This window comes from Pyrus communis, chromosome 5 (genome assembly GCF_963583255.1).
Source record: "Pyrus communis chromosome 5, drPyrComm1.1, whole genome shotgun sequence".
Lineage (NCBI taxonomy): Eukaryota > Viridiplantae > Streptophyta > Magnoliopsida > Rosales > Rosaceae > Pyrus > Pyrus communis.
Window position 1 is genome coordinate 3910310 of NC_084807.1, and position 18614 is coordinate 3928923.

Sequence of the window (18614 nt, forward strand, 5' to 3'; positions counted from 1 at the left end):
AGAAAATGAAAAAAGATTGGGTTTTTTGGGATCAGCAGATGGGTTACAGTTCGGAGGATTTGCTCAAGGCGTCGGCGGAGACGCTGGGGAGGGGAACGAATAGGATACGAAGACCAGATTTAGGTTAAGCATGAGTGAAGATTTGGACCGTGAGGACCCGTAGGAATCGGTCCGGTTAGGTCCGGATTCCATTTTGCAAATTCCAAAACCCGTCCCATTCCGTTTTATTAACAAAAGGTTTCAGTCCGGCTTTTTCAATTTTGAGCCCGGCCCGGTCCATGCCCATTCCTAATTTTTACCCCTTAAATTATCTCTGTTTCAAGTTTCAACATTTATTTCTTGAGAGACACGCATACACAAAGAAACAATTCCTTAATTTTCTTTACACTCAACCAAACCAAGTTAAAAAAAGGATGGTTTAATTTTTCTTAATACATTTTTCTCGCGTGGCTTCTCCCTCGTTTTTCAACCGGGCCATTGACAATGTAATTGCCCCTGAGTCTAGTAATTATAAAAGTTTAAGGAGTAATCGGTTAAAATTAAAGTTCAAAAGAAAATTGATTAATTATAAAAGTTCAAAAAAAACAATAAAAATAAAAATGGTCAGTTCCTTACAAGTTTGAAGAGACGAGAAATCGACAAATACAAACAAATTGTTTGTAGGTTAAGTTCTTATTAAGAGGATCAATTTGAAACAGATAGATAATTTAAGGGGTAAAAATAGAATGACAGTTTTAACCTTTTGCTGGAAAAGACGTCGTGATCGAGTTGAGGAATCTAATACATGCCAGACCTGGAAATGTCAGTCACAATTGCTACATTTATTTACCAAAAAACCAATAAAACCAATCTGACTTCCGATTTCCCCAATATCCATTTTCCAGGTCTTCAACTTCCAGACGAAGCAAACTTCCCCTTAAATCCATCTCTCTCTCTCTCTCTCTCGGATTGATCTGACAAGTAAGTTCCTCCTTCCTCCCTATCTCTCGGTGTTATCTGCAGATCAAGATGTAATTTCATTTCATTTTTTAAGATTTGCAAATCAAGATTTTACAATCCCCGTTTCTTTGGGGACCCTTAATTTTTCTAAATCGCATATCCTTTTCGTTCTCTGTTTGGTTGCCGAAATTGAAAGGTTATGATTGGTTTAGTGACGATGGTGGGTTTCAAGCACATCGAAAGCCCATCTAATTGAAGTTAGTATTACTGTTAATTATTGACTCAAACATTTGAATACTCACGCTCGAATTTTAGAATTTTACTTGGGCCGTGGCGGGTTTCTCGTATATGATAAGCTAATTGTGTGTATTTTGGTTTAGGGTATTTGATACTTTGTGTAATTTCTCTAGGTTTACTGCTGCGTTTAGGTACTGGTGATATTTCTTTCGTGGGGTGTTCGCGCGTTTGAAGTGATAATTCAGATATGAGTCACAGAGGATTAATATATAGCTTTGTTGCAAAAGGAAGTGTTGTTTTAGCAGAACACACTACCTTCACCGGAAACTTTAGTACCATTGCTGTTCAGTGTTTGCAGAAGCTACCTTCCAGTAGCAGCAAGTACACCTACTCGTGCGATGGCTACACTTTTAACTTCCTACTTGACAGTGGATTTGGTACGCATTCTTTTTTAAGTTCTGAGAATCGCAATTATCCTTGTTTTAGATACTAGTTGCAGAATGTGTAATTTAAACTGCTAAATGGGTTTGCAGTGTTTCTTGTTGTTGCTGATGAATCAGCCGGAAGGAGTGTGCCTTTTGTGTTCCTTGAACGAGTGAAAGAGGATTTCAAGCAGCGGTATGCAGCAGATATTAAGAATGCAGGGCCGCATCCTCTTGATGATGATGATGAAGAGGATGACTTATTTGAAGATCGGTTTAGCATCGCTTACAATCTTGACAGAGAATTTGGGTGTGTGTTTGCCTTTTGGTGTTTAAATATTAATCTTCTATGCAATTTAGTATGGACAGTAAATATTGGGTTTTTCTTTGACAGGCCAAGGCTTAAGGAGCACATGCAATATTGCTTGGAGCATCCAGAAGAAATAAGTAAGCTTTCCAAATTGAAGGCTCAAATCACGGAGGTCAAAGGTGTGATGATGGACAATATTGAGAAGGTAAAAGATTTATAATTATTGGCTATGAAACTTTTTTAACATATGGTTATTTTATGCATACATCCATTGATGCTGGTTTCTTCATTTGAGACCATGAGCTTTTTACATCCTGGATCTTCAAAAGAATGATATTGTGGCTTAATGTTATTATTTTTGTGTAAACATTGGAGTTGGTCTTAGGTTATCCCAACCCAAATTTTAGCCCAACTTGTTGGATGATATTTTTGGGGTGGTTTAAAACCTAAAATTTGGGTTTTAACCTCTCCTTTGGGGATATAGCCTAAAATTTGGGTTTTGAATTGGTGTATTACGAGTATAATTTTTTTTGAAAGGTATTATGAGTAAACTATTGCTTGTTAGTGGATTTTGAAAGGGATGGTATAGTGAATAGCTTTTATTTTATCTTATTTTTTGGTGTGCAGCTGCTTGTGATATTTTGTTTTCTTATACTTTTGCTATCTCTTCTTAAGCTCTCCTCCCATCTGTGGTTGAACCTTTGGTGGAGTTGGAGATGAGTGCATGGGGAGGGGGAGAACTTAGTTATTAGTTTGGGAAGCAGTTCATTATGCTTTAGGGGTGAGGTGGACTAACTGTAACAGTGGTGCCTTGGAATGTGTTGGATTTTTACTTTGTAATTTGAAAGGGTGCCCATGAGATAGTCTTCGACATTGTTTTTTTGTCTTTTTTTCTTTCAGATTTCTATTGAACTCCCCGTCTTCTTCTAGTTTCAATTACGTTTGTATGCATCAAAGATTTAACAATGGATTTGTATCGGAGCTTTCATTCTTTATCTTGTGGATAAATTGCATCACTTTTGAGAAGTATGTGACAAATGAATTGACTTCCACTGTGAACTACTTTAAATAGGTGAAGTGAAGGATGTTAGGTGTAAAGAAGATCAATTAGGGATATAGGGAGTTGTCACCAGTCACCATCTCTGTTGTTTTTTGTTGTTGTTGTGGGGGGGGGGGGTGGTGGGGGGAGGGAGGAAAAGTGATGAGAGTTGGATATTAATCGCAAGTATTGAGATAGGGCAGCTCAATTTATAGACTGAATTTTGGTAGTTCCACTTGATTCAGGAAAGCCTCAGACAAGGTGGCTGTCTGTTTTAGATTGAGTCTTGATTAAAGTATGACTTGTAGAACGAAAACTCAGTGGAAGATGTATAAAACTATCAGAGAAAACGACAGTAAGCATACAGGTTCTACTAGCACGACACCATTTATAGGAATCCACTCCTACAGGCCTTAGGTATCATACCCTGGGTTAGGTTGCATGATGGAGGAGTGAATTTAAAAATTCAATGAATTCGAGTCTTTCTACTTTCTTTTGTAATAGATGCAGTTTAGTCTGCAAGTTATTTCTGTAAATTCATTTAAGCAAGAAACATGAGTATTGTAATCAGTTAATCAGACTAGTTTGAGTTGTACTTGACCACCTGAATTATGATGCTGATAAACTTATGCTGAAATGCTGACAACAGAGAGGGAAGGTGGATCGAAATATTAATCGTCCGGTGTTTTAAATATAACTACTTTTCAATACATAAATGTTATAAACCATATCTGATGGGATGGTTTGTTTCCATTGTGCTTCTGTAGAAAGAAATCAAGTAGCTATATTTTTACCAAGTGTTCTAATATTTGTGATTCATACAACCCATGAGTGGTCTGTTGTGAGTTGATTGAATCAATCTCATCTCTTGGTTGCAGGTTTTGGATCGTGGAGAGAGAATTGAACTTTTGGTTGATAAAACGGAAAATCTGCAGTTCCAGGTACATGACATCACTTACCTGATTTGGTCATATAATTTCAAAACCAGTTTGAGCTCACAAGGCATTTGTAGTTGACGTGCTACTTGGGATGTTGGTATTGAATACAGGCCGACAGCTTCCAGAGGCAAGGCAGGCAATTGCGACGTAAGATGTGGCTGCAGAGTCTCCAGATGAAGCTAATGATTGGAGGTGGAGTCCTCATCCTGATCATCATAATATGGCTCATCGCCTGCGGAGGTTTCAAATGTTAAGGTGCTAAGCAAACACGGAAGCGTCAATTATTAGCCGTATGTTCTTCATTTGGTGTACAAAATGTTATTTGTTCCTGTATACGTGAACTTTTGCAGAATCCGATACTCGACAACTTCGTCTGCCATGTAATTAAACCTCTGTTACCAGCTGGTTTTGTTTAATCTGTTAATTTTGAGGACGTAGTAGTTCTCTTTAATAAAAGTAGTTCTCTCATCAACCTGTCTTTTGTTTGGTCTCCCCCAAATGGTGTCTAATTTGTTTAGTGGTTATGTGTAACCATTGTTTGTTTTAACTGAGACTGTTTCTGGAATGGCCAAGAGTGCTTCTATGTTTATTAGAAAAAAGTGGAGTACTTTTGATTCATAGAAGCACTTTATGAACACGTGTCAGGTTCTTCTCTCGGAAACACTTCTTTATAAGCAAGTATTTTAATAAAAATTTGAAGTGTTGTTAATTAAAACCCTTTCTAATTGAAACACTTTTAGAAACAGTTAGATTTTTTTATCACAAATGGTTCGTTAATGTTTTGGTAAATAATAATTTTTGTTCATGTTTCAATCCAATTAATGCGGGAAAGTTCTGTTAGTGTGATGATGGGGCACACTAATGCATATCAAACTCCTCATCAATAAGTGTCGAACTTGTACATTTCAAACCCACGTGGGAAAGATGCGTATGATTAGCCCTGCATGAATTAGGCAGGTTATGCCTTGAGTAACGGAGATATTTTTCAATTTACTCGAAACATAATAAGGTAGTCTTAGCATAAATGGAAGAACATAGGAAATATATCCTAACATAATGATATCATTATCAATCTTGATGACCCAAATCGGAATCTGGCACTGTCGCACCAAACTTGCCGTCAAGACTCAAGATTGCAGAAATTTCAATGCTCGCTGCCATTTCGACAGGGTTGGCTGCATGTGCGTCAAGGCATGACAAGAGACCAGTAATTGAGTAACCAAGTTAAAGTGACATTGGAGAACAAAGACAAACCAGAAGCAATGGAATTGGGGATGTAGTGGTCACATTGATCGTGAATGAGTGTACAAAGCATTATTTGACAAGAGGCATGAGCTTGAACAAAAGAAACACGTTGAACAGGTGAAATTGACCTATCTCCATGCTCTTATCAAATCCCACATTGAACAATATTATTACTGACATAGCTGCTTATAAGATGTTACAACACACAGTTATATTGCCGAGTCTAGTAGCGTGGGCTTGAAACTACGCAGGGCATTAAAGTGATTGATGGAAGTTGAGCTTGCGCTAGGTGGGTGAAAGTGTTTGAAATCTTTTCACAAACCAACCTCGGGATGTGAGTTCGCATTAAGCACGCCCTGTGCTACTTGGGTTAGTAGGGCACCCCACTCTCTAAAAGTGGGTAGCAAACCAACAACGAGCTTTAGACTGGGGCGTGATGGGGTACAACAGTTGTCGGCTACCCAGATCCCGCAGATGATGATGCCTTTACCTAGCGATGCTGCCCGGCTCGACTCCTCATCCTACAACCACTTTTTGCCTATCGTCCTAACTTTTTATTTGTGCCACATTGCCTTGTTCATCTTCCTTCCCTTGCTTCTGGGTTACCTCAATTCATTGAGTCAACTCAGCCTTTGTGGTTTCCAACTTAAATATCTAGCAAATAACTCAAACAAAGAAGCACACAACTCTTAACTCTTCGGAGAATATTTGAAACAAGCTTAAAACAGGATGCAATTCGAAGCGAGGATATTTGGAGTATGTATTACCAAACCTAACATATCAAATTTTATGCCTAAACAAAGCGAAAAACTACACGACAACATCTCTCGGCTTAGAAATTCGTATCAAATCGTGATCTCTAAGAACAAGGAGGAGTCTCAGAAACAGTAATTCCTTTATCTAGAGACAGACCCAATCCCTGTGTAATAGTCTTGCAAGCCAAAAATAAAGCTTCCATTGGGGTACAACAGCAATTCTCTACAAGAACAAGCTGAACAACAGCAAAATGATGTCCACAAGAACATGACAGAACCGCTTATCCCAAGCTATTGAGAGACCGTAAAAAGGCCCCAAGCAACTCTACCGCCATCAGTGCTGAACAGATATGCAAAATATTAGAAGGAGAGAAAGGGGAGCCAAAAGTTGTGAATAATTCAAGATCAAACAATCCATCATGAGTTTGAAAATTTCACTTTTTTTTTTTTACTGAGATGATCTCCGTTTAACCTTTACACAAGTTCAAGACAATCGATCAACATTTGAACTTTATCGATATTGGCTTAATCCTTATGGGATTTTTACGTACTACGGAGGTTATAAAATACAAATTACAGGGCTATAATTCCTACACCAGAACACCAACGAGTAAGACTTGTAATGTTATGCTTTGAAAACACGTATGCAAACTAAGTACTGTTACCACCAAATTCACCCTTGTCGCGCCAATTAACGACTTTCCTTCATAATTCTGATCATCTTATGTTTCTTCAACAGCCAGGACCAGGAACCTTTCACCTGCAGCTCCATCCCAACAATTACAGGATCTCCATCAACAAGACATAGGCCCCAGCATTGATAAAGATGCCTGTGGAACAAACATGGCTTGAAAACAGATCCAACAGAGATAGAGATAATTGATGTCTCAACTGTTGTACGGATAATCTCAAATGTTAAAATTCCCCAAGAGGCAGGAAGAGGAATCCTCCAAATCTTAAAGATGAGATTATAAGACTTCCCATCAAAAGTTGGAATCAAACCAGGAAAGGAGATAATTGGAATTGAATCCCATAATAAGACGAAATAGGCGAAGTAATCCAACTGTTATGCCATAGCTAATTCAGATCACTCATATGACATCTCATATTAGATTGAAGAATAATCCACAAGATTCAAAATGAAATAGAAAATGAAATAGACAAAATAATCCCATTGTGCTTGATTTAATTCATAACTCAGAAAGCTCGTATGATCAATATAGAAAGACTAATAAACGAAATAATCCAACTGTCGCACATGGTCTAACTAAGAACTTAGTAGACTCGTCTGGTTGATAAGAAAGATGAAATAATTCAACCATCATGTCTGCTCTAAATCAGAACTCAGTAAGCTCATTTGATGTCTCAAATTAGACTAAATTAGACAATTGTATTTCCTTCATATCATACATGCATACACAAGGACAATGGCACTTGCAACAAACCCCTGCAAGCTTCGACTCATTTACAATACCCTGCACATATTCATACACACCGTAGAAAAACCCATGCAGCGCCACATCCCTATACATATTCATACACACCTCTCTCCACACACACACACACACACACACACACACACACACACACACATATATATATATATATATTTATATTTATATTTTTTATACTATATATACATACCACCTACATTTCCGTACGTATATATAATATATAGTATGGACGTATGAAGCATTTTCTTAGTACACTCTGAAAGTAAAACTAAAAATAAAAAAAGATTACAGAAGCAACCCTTATTGGTCTTATTGGTGTATGATAATACAGCACACTGGAATGACCACGACAAGCGCAGAAAAACTCATGCGGCGCCGCAGCCCTTTAGATATTTATACGCAACTCCATTTATTTGTACTATATATATGCACACCCTACTATATATATGAAGCACTGAAGAGTACCTTGTGCAACTTTATTTACCAAGCCACCACCTTTGATCTCCATACCTTCAAGTTTGATTTACATCATGCACCCCAGAGACGAAGGCATTGTTTCCCAGCAATTTATATCCCCGAAACAGCCACCGAAATTCCCTTGATCTGCCATCACCGGAAGATCAAGCGATGCCTCTGTCCATATCGAGTCATCAAATACTGGAAAACTCTCGCTCATGTTCCCCCCAGAATATCCCATCCATTCCTTCATTGTTCACACCACTAGTCATATTCTCCTCCACTTTCATGCCCCCCCTGCTTCAGCTGGGTCTCAGCCCGGCGAGAATTATAATTTCCGGGGGGCTGATCCACCTTCACGTTCGCACAATTATTGCAAATAACAGGTGCTGCATTATCTTTCTCAGGAGCAGCATAACATGCAGGATTAGAGGTGGCACGCCGGGATTGGCGGACGAGGGAAATACTTGATGCTGCAGGTGCGGGTTCAATTGATGACGGTAATATTTAGGGGCTTCTTGATCTGGCAAATTGAGCTTCGCCTGGGAACCGTAGAGCTTCCGGGTGGCGGCATCATAAGCCAGAGCAGCCTCATAGGAGGTGTCGAAAGTCCCAAGCCAGAGCCGGGCCCCGCGGATTTCCACCGCCCATTTCCCCCAGATCCTTTGCCAGACGCCCTTGTAAGTGCACATAGTGTTATCCGGCCCTCATTTTTCCCTCATGCAACGCTTCCTCGAGCGTCCCTCCTCTGGCCGCTTGGCCAGCTTCTACTCCGCAACCCCAACACTGCTACTACCAGCAACCATCTCCGAGTTCGAGATTGTGAGAATTTTTTGAGAAGAATCGAGGATTTTTTTTCGTGATTATTATTATTATTATTTTTAATTCGGATGGTGAGTTTGAGAAACCATAACCCGAAACGGTGGTGGTACTTATATGACGGAGGAAGGCAGACATGACTGAAACGTGGCTTGTGGAAGATAGGGTTTGAATACTTGGCATGGTGAACGGGAGATATCGTGTCCATGGCTAGCCTCACTGTTTAAATCTCTAATACACACTTGGCTTACACCTTTGTTTGCTTTCTTGCTCAGGTGGCAATCGGAGAGGAGCAAAATTCCAGTTTTTCTTTCTCATTTTTCATATTTTTGTTAACTCATTGATGAATCGTAATGGATGAATAACACTAGCCGAGAATAGTTTTAAACTGTATAGAAAACTGACTGAATATGTCTTTCTGAAGTTGATTGGAGTGGAGATAAGGGAGAATGAATGAATAACATTACGAGAAAACAAATCTTAAGCTGTACAAAAAACCTTTCTGAAGTCAAGTTGAGATAAGTGAGAAATGGATGAATAACTGTAGGAGAGAAAATTCTTCAATTGTAGAGAAAACTGATCATGTCTTAATGAAAACTCGAAGTTGAGAGAAAACTTAAATAGTACAGAAAATGGACTGAGCATATGTATGAATAAGCCGGAGAAAAGATTCTTAAACTATATAGAAAACTTACTATCTTTCTAAGTTATAAGCGAGAAATAGATGAATAAGAGTAGGAGAGAAAATTCTTAAACTGTACAGAAAACTTACTGTCTTTCTGAGTTATAAGTGAAAAATAGATGAATAGATGAATAAGAGTAGGAGAGAAAATTCTTAAACTGTATAGAAAACTTACTGTCTTTCTAAGTTATAAGTGAAAAATAGATGAATAAGAGTAGGAGAGAAAATTCTTAAACTGTACAGAAAACTGATTGAGTTTGTCTTTGTGTGAAGCTTATTGAAATTGAGATAAGTGAGAAACTTGTTGACAGTTGAAACAGAGTGTTTGTTTATAATTTTTTTTCATCTTTTATTTAAATAACAAAATAAACATGTTCATTTTATCATTTTTTTTCAAAATATTCGGAAAAGAAAGTGTGTGACATATGTGAATTAGGTATTTTTTTTTTCTTTCTCTATGGAGGTATTTGGATGATAGTATCCGTTTTTAAGGGTTAAGTTTATGTTAACAATACAAGAAATCAACGTCGGATATTAAGTTATAAAATTATTTCGAATATTGATTTAAGTTATAAAATTTTAACCTAAGATTAATTGAAAGGAACAAATGGTGTAGATACAACAGGATAGATTAATAAGTTTTAGTACATCAAAATCATTTGTTGTGATAGTATAGACTTACAGTATATAGCTTAGAAATATTTGAGAAATTTCTTGAAACATGTATTAGATTTTCAATTTTCATGTTAGTAACTGTATTAGTGCCACAAAACCATTTGTATTGGTGTTTGACTCATATTGAATCTCTCAAATGAGTAATTTTTTTGTGTCACTGGAACACTAGGGGATAGTGTTAAAAAGTTAATAACTTAAAGAAGTACGGACTTTCATTTTTATTTTTATTTTCACTTTTGCTTTATCTATAAACAGATAAGAACACTAATCTTCTTCTCTCTCTTTTTTCTTCTCTTTTTCTTGTTTTCAATATACTTCCAAAATTAAAATGTCCACAAGAACATGACGGAACCCGCTGTCCCAAGCCATAGAGAGACCGTAAAAAGGCCCCAAGCAACTCGACTGCTATCAGCGCACAACAGATATGCAAAATATTAATTAGAGAGAGAGGAGAGTGAGAATAGTGAATAATTCAAGATCAAACAATCCATCAAGAGTTTGAAAATTATATATTTTTTTAGTTAGATAATCTATGTTTAAACTTTACACAAATTCAAGACACACGACCAGCAGTTGAATTTAGAATGGATATCAACATTCGCTTGATCGAAAGTTTGCTCACTTGTGGCCGAAAGGCCAAGAGTTCGAGTCGTGGAAACAGTCTTTTTGCAAAGCAAAGATAACGCTGCACACGATAGACATCTCCCCACGTGCCCCACGCAAAACGAGAAGCCTTGTTGGCTTGGAGTCACCCTTTATCAATATTCGCTTATCCTTCAGTGATTTTTCCGCACTATATATGAAGGTCATAAAATACAAATTACAGGGCAATAATTCCTACACCGGAACACCAACGAGGAAGACTTATAATGTCATGCTTTGGAAACACGTATGCAAACTAACAAAGCAAGTACTGTTACCAAAAAATGAAAAAATTCATGCAGAGAGATTAAGATCAGTCCAAAGCAAGAAGCATAAGTGTTCACCAAAAAAAAGAAGGAAAAAGCATAAGTTTCCATACTTACAACTGCACCTCCAAATTCACCCTTGTCGCGCCAATTAACGACTTTCCTCACACTAGCATCATCCCTCCTCACGATCATAATTGCCAAAATTTCATAATTTAGACCCTGTTCGAACCTTGATTCATATACACAAGAACAATTAAAATTACTGAACAACCAGATTACAATCAACATCTTCAGCACAGTTTTCTCTGCACAAGAACACGTTATATGAATTGTTGCAGGCTAAAGATCAAACCAACTTCCTAACAAATATTACACATGAACCAGTAAAATCGTATTACAAAGGATGATATGGCATGTGATGTGGCGAGTGCTTAATAGCATCCTAACATTACCCCTCCCATGAAAACAACCTTGTCCTCAAGGTTGGAAGTTCACTCTAGCAACAATCCATTGTACTCCCTTAATGCTCAAACAACCAAAACGTTAGCAGCAGCTTTCCACTATGCTTCCCATGTTCCTCTGCTCCCAATATTCACCGCCGATAAGAGATGCATGGAACTTGACAATTGGCTCCAATTCTATATCCTTCATTTCTATCAGCATAAACAAAATAGCAATTGATTAAGATCCCTTTTACTTGAATGACAAGGGCATTACTGATCAGCTCTCTCTGCAAACTAGCAACTAATATACCATCTCATTTTGATTTTCCTTCTCTGTCATAGAATCATAGACCACCATTACAGACTCCACTCCACCATATTATACATGTTATATTTTGTAATCATACTTTGCAAAGTATTCCCAATACAGCAGAACGAGGGAAGGATCGAGGTTCCCACCAATATTCTGATTTTTAAAATGCTATGGAAGTCGTTAGAGGAGTTAAGAGGGACCCGCTTCCTGAAATTGTCACCTTCGCCTGAATTTGCAACTTCTGGTCTATATTATTTAGAGTGCCAATAACATCTACGGTGTTTTATTATTCTGGTTTCTGTTTTTATCTTTTTTTGTATCTGAATGTAAGAGGCATTATTTGTTCTCTTATTCACTAGAGGCATGCGGCTTGAAAAAAAGAAACACGTTGAACGGGGGAAATAGACCTACCTCTAGGCTCTTACTCTAATCCCACATCGAACAACACTATTACTGACACAGCTGCTTATAAGTTGTTAAACACACATTTATATTGCCGAGCCTAGCAGCGTGGGCTTGTAACTAAGCAGGGCATTAAGGTGATTGATGGAAGTGGAGCCCGACCCAGGTGGGTAAAAGTGTTTGAAATCTGTTCACAAACCACCATTGTATGGGGTGTGAGGTCGCATTAAGCACACCCTATGCTACTCAGGTTAGTAGGGCACCCCACTCTCTAAAGGTGGGTAGCAAACCAACAACGAGCTTTAGGCCGGGGCGTGATGGGGTACAACAGCTGTCCGGCTGCCCAGATCCCGCAGATGATGATGCCTTTACCTAGCGTGCTGCCCGGCTCGACTCCCCATCCTACAACCACTTTTTGCCAATCGTTCTAACTTCTTAGTTTTGCCAGAGACCGTAAAAAGGCCCCAAGCAACTCGACCGCCATCAGCGCTAAACAGATATGCAAATATTAGAAGGAAAGAAAGGGGAGCCAAAAGTTGAGAATAATTCAAGATCAAACAATCCATCATGAGTTTGAAAATTGAACTTTTTTTTACTGAGATGATCTCTGCTTAACCTTTACACAAATTCAAGACAATCGATCAACATTTGAAATTTATCGATATTCGCTTAAACCTTCTGGGATTTTTGCGTACTACGGAGGTTATAAAATACAAATTACAGGGCTATAATTCCTACACCAGAACACCAACGAGTAAGACTTATAATGTTAACACGTATGCAAACTAACAAACTAAGTACTGTTAACACCAAATTCACCCTTGTCGCGCCAATTAACGACTTTCCTCCGTAGTTCTGATCATCTTATGTTTCTTCAACAGCCAGAACCAGGAACCTTTCACCTGCAGCTCCATCCCAACAATTACAGGATCTCCATCAACAAGACATAGGCTCCCCCCCAACAAATATTTGTATCAAAACAACGGGGCAGACCACAAATTTCATCAACTCGTTTTAAGTGTTTTTCTCTAAATCATACCAGAAAAACCTACGACAGTCCACCCTCAAAAAGAGACAAACATGGCTTCTAAGTTCTGAGTTAGACTAGACGAGATGGTTAAATTATTTTATCTATTTCGTCTTTCTATATTTTGTGATTAATTTCCATTCTGAACCTTCTTAGTTATCCAATCCCATCTAAGTACACATCAGAACTACCCTTGACTTACTTTCTTTGAGTAGGGTAAATAATGAAATTTACGACTCATCAACTCCAATTGCAATAAGTGCACTTGCTGAATTGTCAATAAATCCCAGCATTGATGAATATGCTTGTGGAATGAAAGGGACAAAAATGGATTGAAAACAGATCCAACAGAGATAGAGATGAATTGATGTCTCAACTGTTGTACGGATAAGCTCAGATGTTAAATTCCCCAAGAGGCAGGAAGAGGAATCCTCCAAATCTTAAAGATGAGATTTTAAAACTTCCTATCAAATGTTGGAATCAAACCAGGAAAGGAGATAATTGGAATTGAATCCCATAATAAGACAAAATAGGCGAAGCAATCTAACTGTCATGCCCTTGCTAATTTAGATGACTCATATGGCATCTCATATTAGATTGAAGAATAATCCACAAGATTCAGAATGAAATAGAAAACGAAATAGACAAAATAATCCAATTGTCGCGCCTGATTTAACTCATAACTCAGAAGGGCCGTCTGATTAATATAGAAAGACTAATAAACGAAATAATCCAACAGTTGCACACGGTCTAACTAAGAACTTAGCAAACCCGTCTGGATGATAAGAAGGATGAAATAATTCAACTGTCATGTCTGGTCTAACTCAAAACTCAAAAAGCTCATTTGGTGCCTTAAATTAGACTAAACTAGACAATTGTATTTCTTTTATATCATACATGCATACACAAGGACAATAGCACTTGCAACAAACCCCTGCAAGCTTCGACTCATTTACAATACCCTGCACATATTCATACACACCGCAGAAAACCCCATTCAGTACCGCAGCCCTATCCAATATCTTTAGCTGCAGTTTAACAAGTTTTGAGTGCCCTCAAACCATGTAGAGTTATTGCACAAGTTTTAACTAACCTACAGACCTAATGTTTGCACAACTTGTTTTATGAGTAAATTCAAATGTAAAAGAGATTTTGGGGAAGGGTGACTACAAATGGTGTTGCAATGCAAGGAATGACGCGGCAAGACAAGTCAAGGGCGGTTTCTACAATGATCACAAGAAATCAATTGCTTATAAGTAGTTGGGCTACTTTCTTTTCTTCCTTTTTTGAAGAGTAGTTCAATATAAATGAAGTATGTAAGTGAATTCAACACACCATTTTTCTTCTGTTGCATAGTCGTCAAACTACTATCATAACCTACCCTTTGACACACTTCAAATATGGTGAAGAATAAAATTATGACTCATCAACTCCAGTTGCAATAATTAAGTGCACTTGCAAAATTGGCAATAAATCCCAGCATTGACAAAAAATACATGATGCTTGTTGAATGAAAGGGACAAACATATTGAAAACAGAGATAGAGATCAACGAAAGTCTCAACTGTTATACGGATAGGCTCGAACCTTAAACTTCCCCAAGAGGTAGGAAGAGAAATCCTCCCAATCCTGATGATAATACTAGAAAACTTCCATCAAAAGTTGGAATCAAACCAGGAAAGGAAACAATTCGAATTAAATCCCATAATAAGACGAAATAGGCGAAGTAATCTAACTGTTGTACAACAGCTAATTCAGAAGACTCATATAGTCTCTCGGTTTAGATTGCCTTAGATAACTCACAAACACTAGAACATGAATCATTCTCACATTTAACCATTGTGCCTATGCTAACTCAGACTCAGAAAGCTCGTTTGGTTAACTCAGAACTCAAAAGCCTTGCTTGGCTAATATAGACAGATGAAAAAGATCGGTGCCTCAATTAGATTAAATTGGTTAACACATCACATAACATTGTTATGTATATATGCAAGAAGCCTGCAAGCTGCGACTCTTTTACAATACCCTGCACATTACATTTTCTTAGTACACTCTGAAAGCAAAACTAAAAATAAAAAAAGATTACAGAAGCAACCCTTATTGGTCTTATTGGTGTATGATAATACAGCACACTGGAATGACCACGACAAGCGCAGAAAAACTCATGCGGCGCCGCAGCCCTTTAGATATTTATACACACCTCCATTTATTTGTACTAATATATGCACACCCTACTATATATATGAAGCACTGAAGAGTACCTTGTGCAACTTTATTTACCAAGCTACCACCTTTGATCTCCATACCTTCAAGTTTGATTTACATCATGCACCCCAGAGACGAAGGCATTGTTTCCCAGCAATTTATATCCCCGAAACAGCCACCGAAATTCCCTTGATCTGCCACCACCGGAAGATCAAGCGATGCCTCCTTCCATATCGAGTCATCAAACACCGGAAAGCTCTCGCTCATGTTCCCCCAGAATATCCCATCCATTCCTTTGTTGTTCACACCACTAGTCATATTCTCCTCCACTTTCATGCCCCCCTGCTCCGGCTGGGTCTCAGCCCGGCGATAATTATAATTTCCGGGGGGCTGATCCACCTTCACGTTCGCACAATTATTGCAAATAACAGGTACTGCAATATCTTTCTCGGGAGCAGCATAACATGCAGGGTTAGTCCCAGTACCTGATAGATTGTTCTGCACAAGGTTTTGATTTGGAATTTGAGGTGGCACGCCGGGATTGATGGACGAGGGAAATACTTGATGCTGCAGGTGCGGGTTCAATTGATGACGGTGATATTTAGGGGCTTGTTGATCAGGCAAATTTAGCTTCGCCTGGGAACCGTAGAGCTTCCGGGCGGCGGCATCATAAGCCAGAGCAGCCTCATAGGAGGTGTCGAAAGTCCTGAGCCAGAGGCCGGCCCGCGCTGGGGCTCGCGGATTTCCACCACCCATTTCCCCCAGATCCTTTGCCTGACGCCCTTGTAAGTGCACATAGCGTTCTCCGGCCCTCCTTTCCCCCTTATGCAACCCTTCCTCGAGCTTCCCTGCGCTGGCCGCTTCACCGGCTTCATCTCCGCAATCTCAACACTGCTACTACCAGCAACCATTTCCGAGTTCGAGATTGTGAGCATTTTTTGAGAAGAATCGAGGATTTTTTTCGAGATTATTATTTTTTAATTCCGATGGTGAGCTTGAGAAACCATAACCCGAAACGGTGGTGGTACTTATATGACGGAGGAAGGCAGATATGACTGAAACGTGGCTTGTGGAGCATTAGGGCTTGAATACTTGGCATGGTGAACGGGAGATATCGTGTCCATGGCTAACCTCACTGTTTAAATATCTCATACACACTTGGCTTACACCTTTGTTTGCTTTCTTGCTCAGGTGGCAATCGGAGAGGAGCAAAATTTCAGCTTTTCTTTCTCATTTTTCTTTTTTTTTTTTTATTAAATCCAAAATACAGTTACATAGTAGATTCACGTCGGATTTTTAACTCAGTGATGAATCATAATGGGAATAACACTAGGAGAAATAAGTTTTAAACTGTACAGAAAACTGACTGAGTATATCTTTCTAAAGTTGACTGGAAGTTGAGATAAAGGAGAATGAATGAATAAAATGAGGAGAAAACAAATCTTAAACTGTACAGAAAACCTTTTTTAAAGTTGACTGAAAGTTGAGATAAGTGAGAAATGGATGAATAACTGTAGGAGAGAAAATTCTTAAACAGTAGAGAAAACTGAGCATGTCTTTCTAAAACTGGAAATTGAGAGAAAACTTAAACAGTACAGAAACTGACTGAGCATATGTATGAATAAGCAGGAGAAAAAATTCTTAAACTGTACAGAAAACTTACTGTCTTTCTGAATTATAAGTGAGAAAACTTATTGTCTTTCTGAGTTATAAGTGAGAAATAGATGAATAAGAGTAGGAGAGAAAATTCTTAAACTGTGCAGAAAACTGATTGAGTTTGTCTTTGTGTGAAGCTTACTGAAAGTTGAGATAAGTGAGAAACTTGTTGACAGTTGAAACAGAGTGTTTGTTTATAATTTTTTTTTTTTTCATCTTTTATTTAAATAACAAGATAAACATGTTCATTTTGTCATTTTTTTTTTCAAAATATTCGGAAAAGAAAGTGTGTGGCATATATGAAGGTGTTTTTTTTTTTTTTTTTGTTCTCTCTCTATGGAGGCATTTGGATGATGGTATCCCTTTTTAAGGGTTAATTTTATGTTAACAATACAAGAAATCAACGTCGGATATTAAGTTATAAAATTATTTCGAATATTGATTAAGGTTATAAAATTTTAAGCTAAGATTAATAGAAAGGAACAAATGGTGTAGATACAACAAGATAGACTAATAAGTTTTAGTACATAAAATCATTTGTTGTGATAGTATAGACTCACAATATATAGCTTAGAAATATTTGAGAAATATCTTGAAACATGTATTAGATTTTCAATTTTCCTGTTAGTAACTATATTAGTGCCACAAAACCATTTGTATTGGTGTTTGACTTATATTGAATCTTGTTAACTGAAGCAGCCAGCCATTGTGGACTTAAGCAGCCATAGCAGCCAGCCATTGTAGACTTAAGCAGCCATAGCAGCCAGCCATTGTAGACTTAAGAATTAGGAAATCAGACATGAGTTCCATTGTAATTAATAAAGTAGTTGTAAATAGTAAAGTTAGGTATAGGCAGTAGTGTTTTTATGACTTCTTGTACTGGTTTCATACCTGATCATCATTGCTTGTATTCCTATATAAATCCTCCGATTGGGAGATGAATATATCAAGAAATTAACTCTATTTTGGCATGGTATCAGAGCCATTCTGATCCAAAAGGAGTTTCTATTCTAATTAACCTACTGGCACTACTGCCATCTACCCCATAAGACCTGCAGAATAGCAGGCCTTCTACTTTCATACGAATCCAATCTCTCTTTGGCCATATCTGCCAACATCACTACCCATATTGAGCTTGTTAACCATATACATTCCGCTGCATCTCTACCCATCTTCTGTCCATTTGCAATATCTCCACGAACCCATAAAACTTTCTAAAAAATTTTAAATACTACCCCATACCCTATAAACCATACCCGTTGGAATCACCCAACAAACCCGTGCCATTGCCTCTTCCTCCTTGCATTTTGTTCCTGCATCTCTCTCAGTGAGACTGACTCTCTATTGTTTCAATAAAGAGAATTCGTTGCAGTAGTAATGGGTGACTCCAAGACCACTGTTTCAGCTGCTGTTACACAAAATGATATGTCTCTACATATCACCCCAGACAAGTTGGATGGGTCCAACTATTCCTCGTGGTCCCAAAGTGTCCGCATCTACATCACTGGCAGAGGTAAATGGTCTTATGTCAGTGGAAAAAATAAGGCACCAGCAGAAGCCGATGCATTGTATGCTATATGGGAGGAAGAGAATGCCATGGTTCAATCTTGGCTTCTCAACTCCATGACTAGGGATTTGCGGGCCATTTTTCTCCGACTCTCTACTGCAAAAGATGTTTGGGATGCTG

The 18614-nt window shown here is 38.1% G+C and overlaps 1 protein-coding gene and 2 pseudogenes across 4 annotated transcripts; 1 reads left to right on the forward strand and 2 right to left on the reverse strand.

Annotated features, from left to right (window-relative positions):
- The first annotated feature begins 807 nt into the window (after positions 1-807).
- Positions 808-4357, forward strand: LOC137733868 (vesicle-associated membrane protein 727). Of its 4 annotated transcripts, none has more exons than XM_068473065.1 (6): positions 808-960; positions 1350-1613; positions 1710-1908; positions 1993-2113; positions 3826-3888; positions 3996-4357. In XM_068473065.1, the coding sequence occupies exons 2-6, from the start codon at positions 1424-1426 to the stop codon at positions 4137-4139; spliced, it is 717 nt and encodes a 238-aa protein (XP_068329166.1). In that variant the 5' UTR covers positions 808-960; positions 1350-1423; the 3' UTR covers positions 4140-4357. The 4 variants fall into 4 exon arrangements, with proteins under 4 accessions (XP_068329166.1, XP_068329167.1, XP_068329168.1 ...); XM_068473066.1 differs by having other exon boundaries at positions 814-960; positions 1368-1613; XM_068473067.1 differs by having other exon boundaries at positions 820-960; positions 1320-1613.
- Positions 4358-6576: 2219 nt separating this feature from the next.
- LOC137733589 (dehydration-responsive element-binding protein 2D-like) lies at positions 6577-8601 on the reverse strand (annotated as a pseudogene).
- A 6402-nt stretch (positions 8602-15003) lies between these two features.
- Positions 15004-16226, reverse strand: LOC137733320 (dehydration-responsive element-binding protein 2A-like; annotated as a pseudogene).
- Positions 16227-18614: the final 2388 nt, after the last annotated feature.

Excerpts from the sequence above, each read along its gene's own strand:
- LOC137733868 (XM_068473065.1), top strand. The coding sequence starts at position 1,424 with ATGAGTCACAGAGGATTAATATATAGCTTTGTTGCAAAAGGAAGTGTT. Across the intron at positions 1,909-1,992 it reads AATCTTGACAGAGAATTTGG|GCCAAGGCTTAAGGAGCACA; the intron begins GTGTGTGTTTGC and ends TTTCTTTGACAG. Across the intron at positions 2,114-3,825 it reads TGATGGACAATATTGAGAAG|GTTTTGGATCGTGGAGAGAG; the intron begins GTAAAAGATTTA and ends TCTTGGTTGCAG.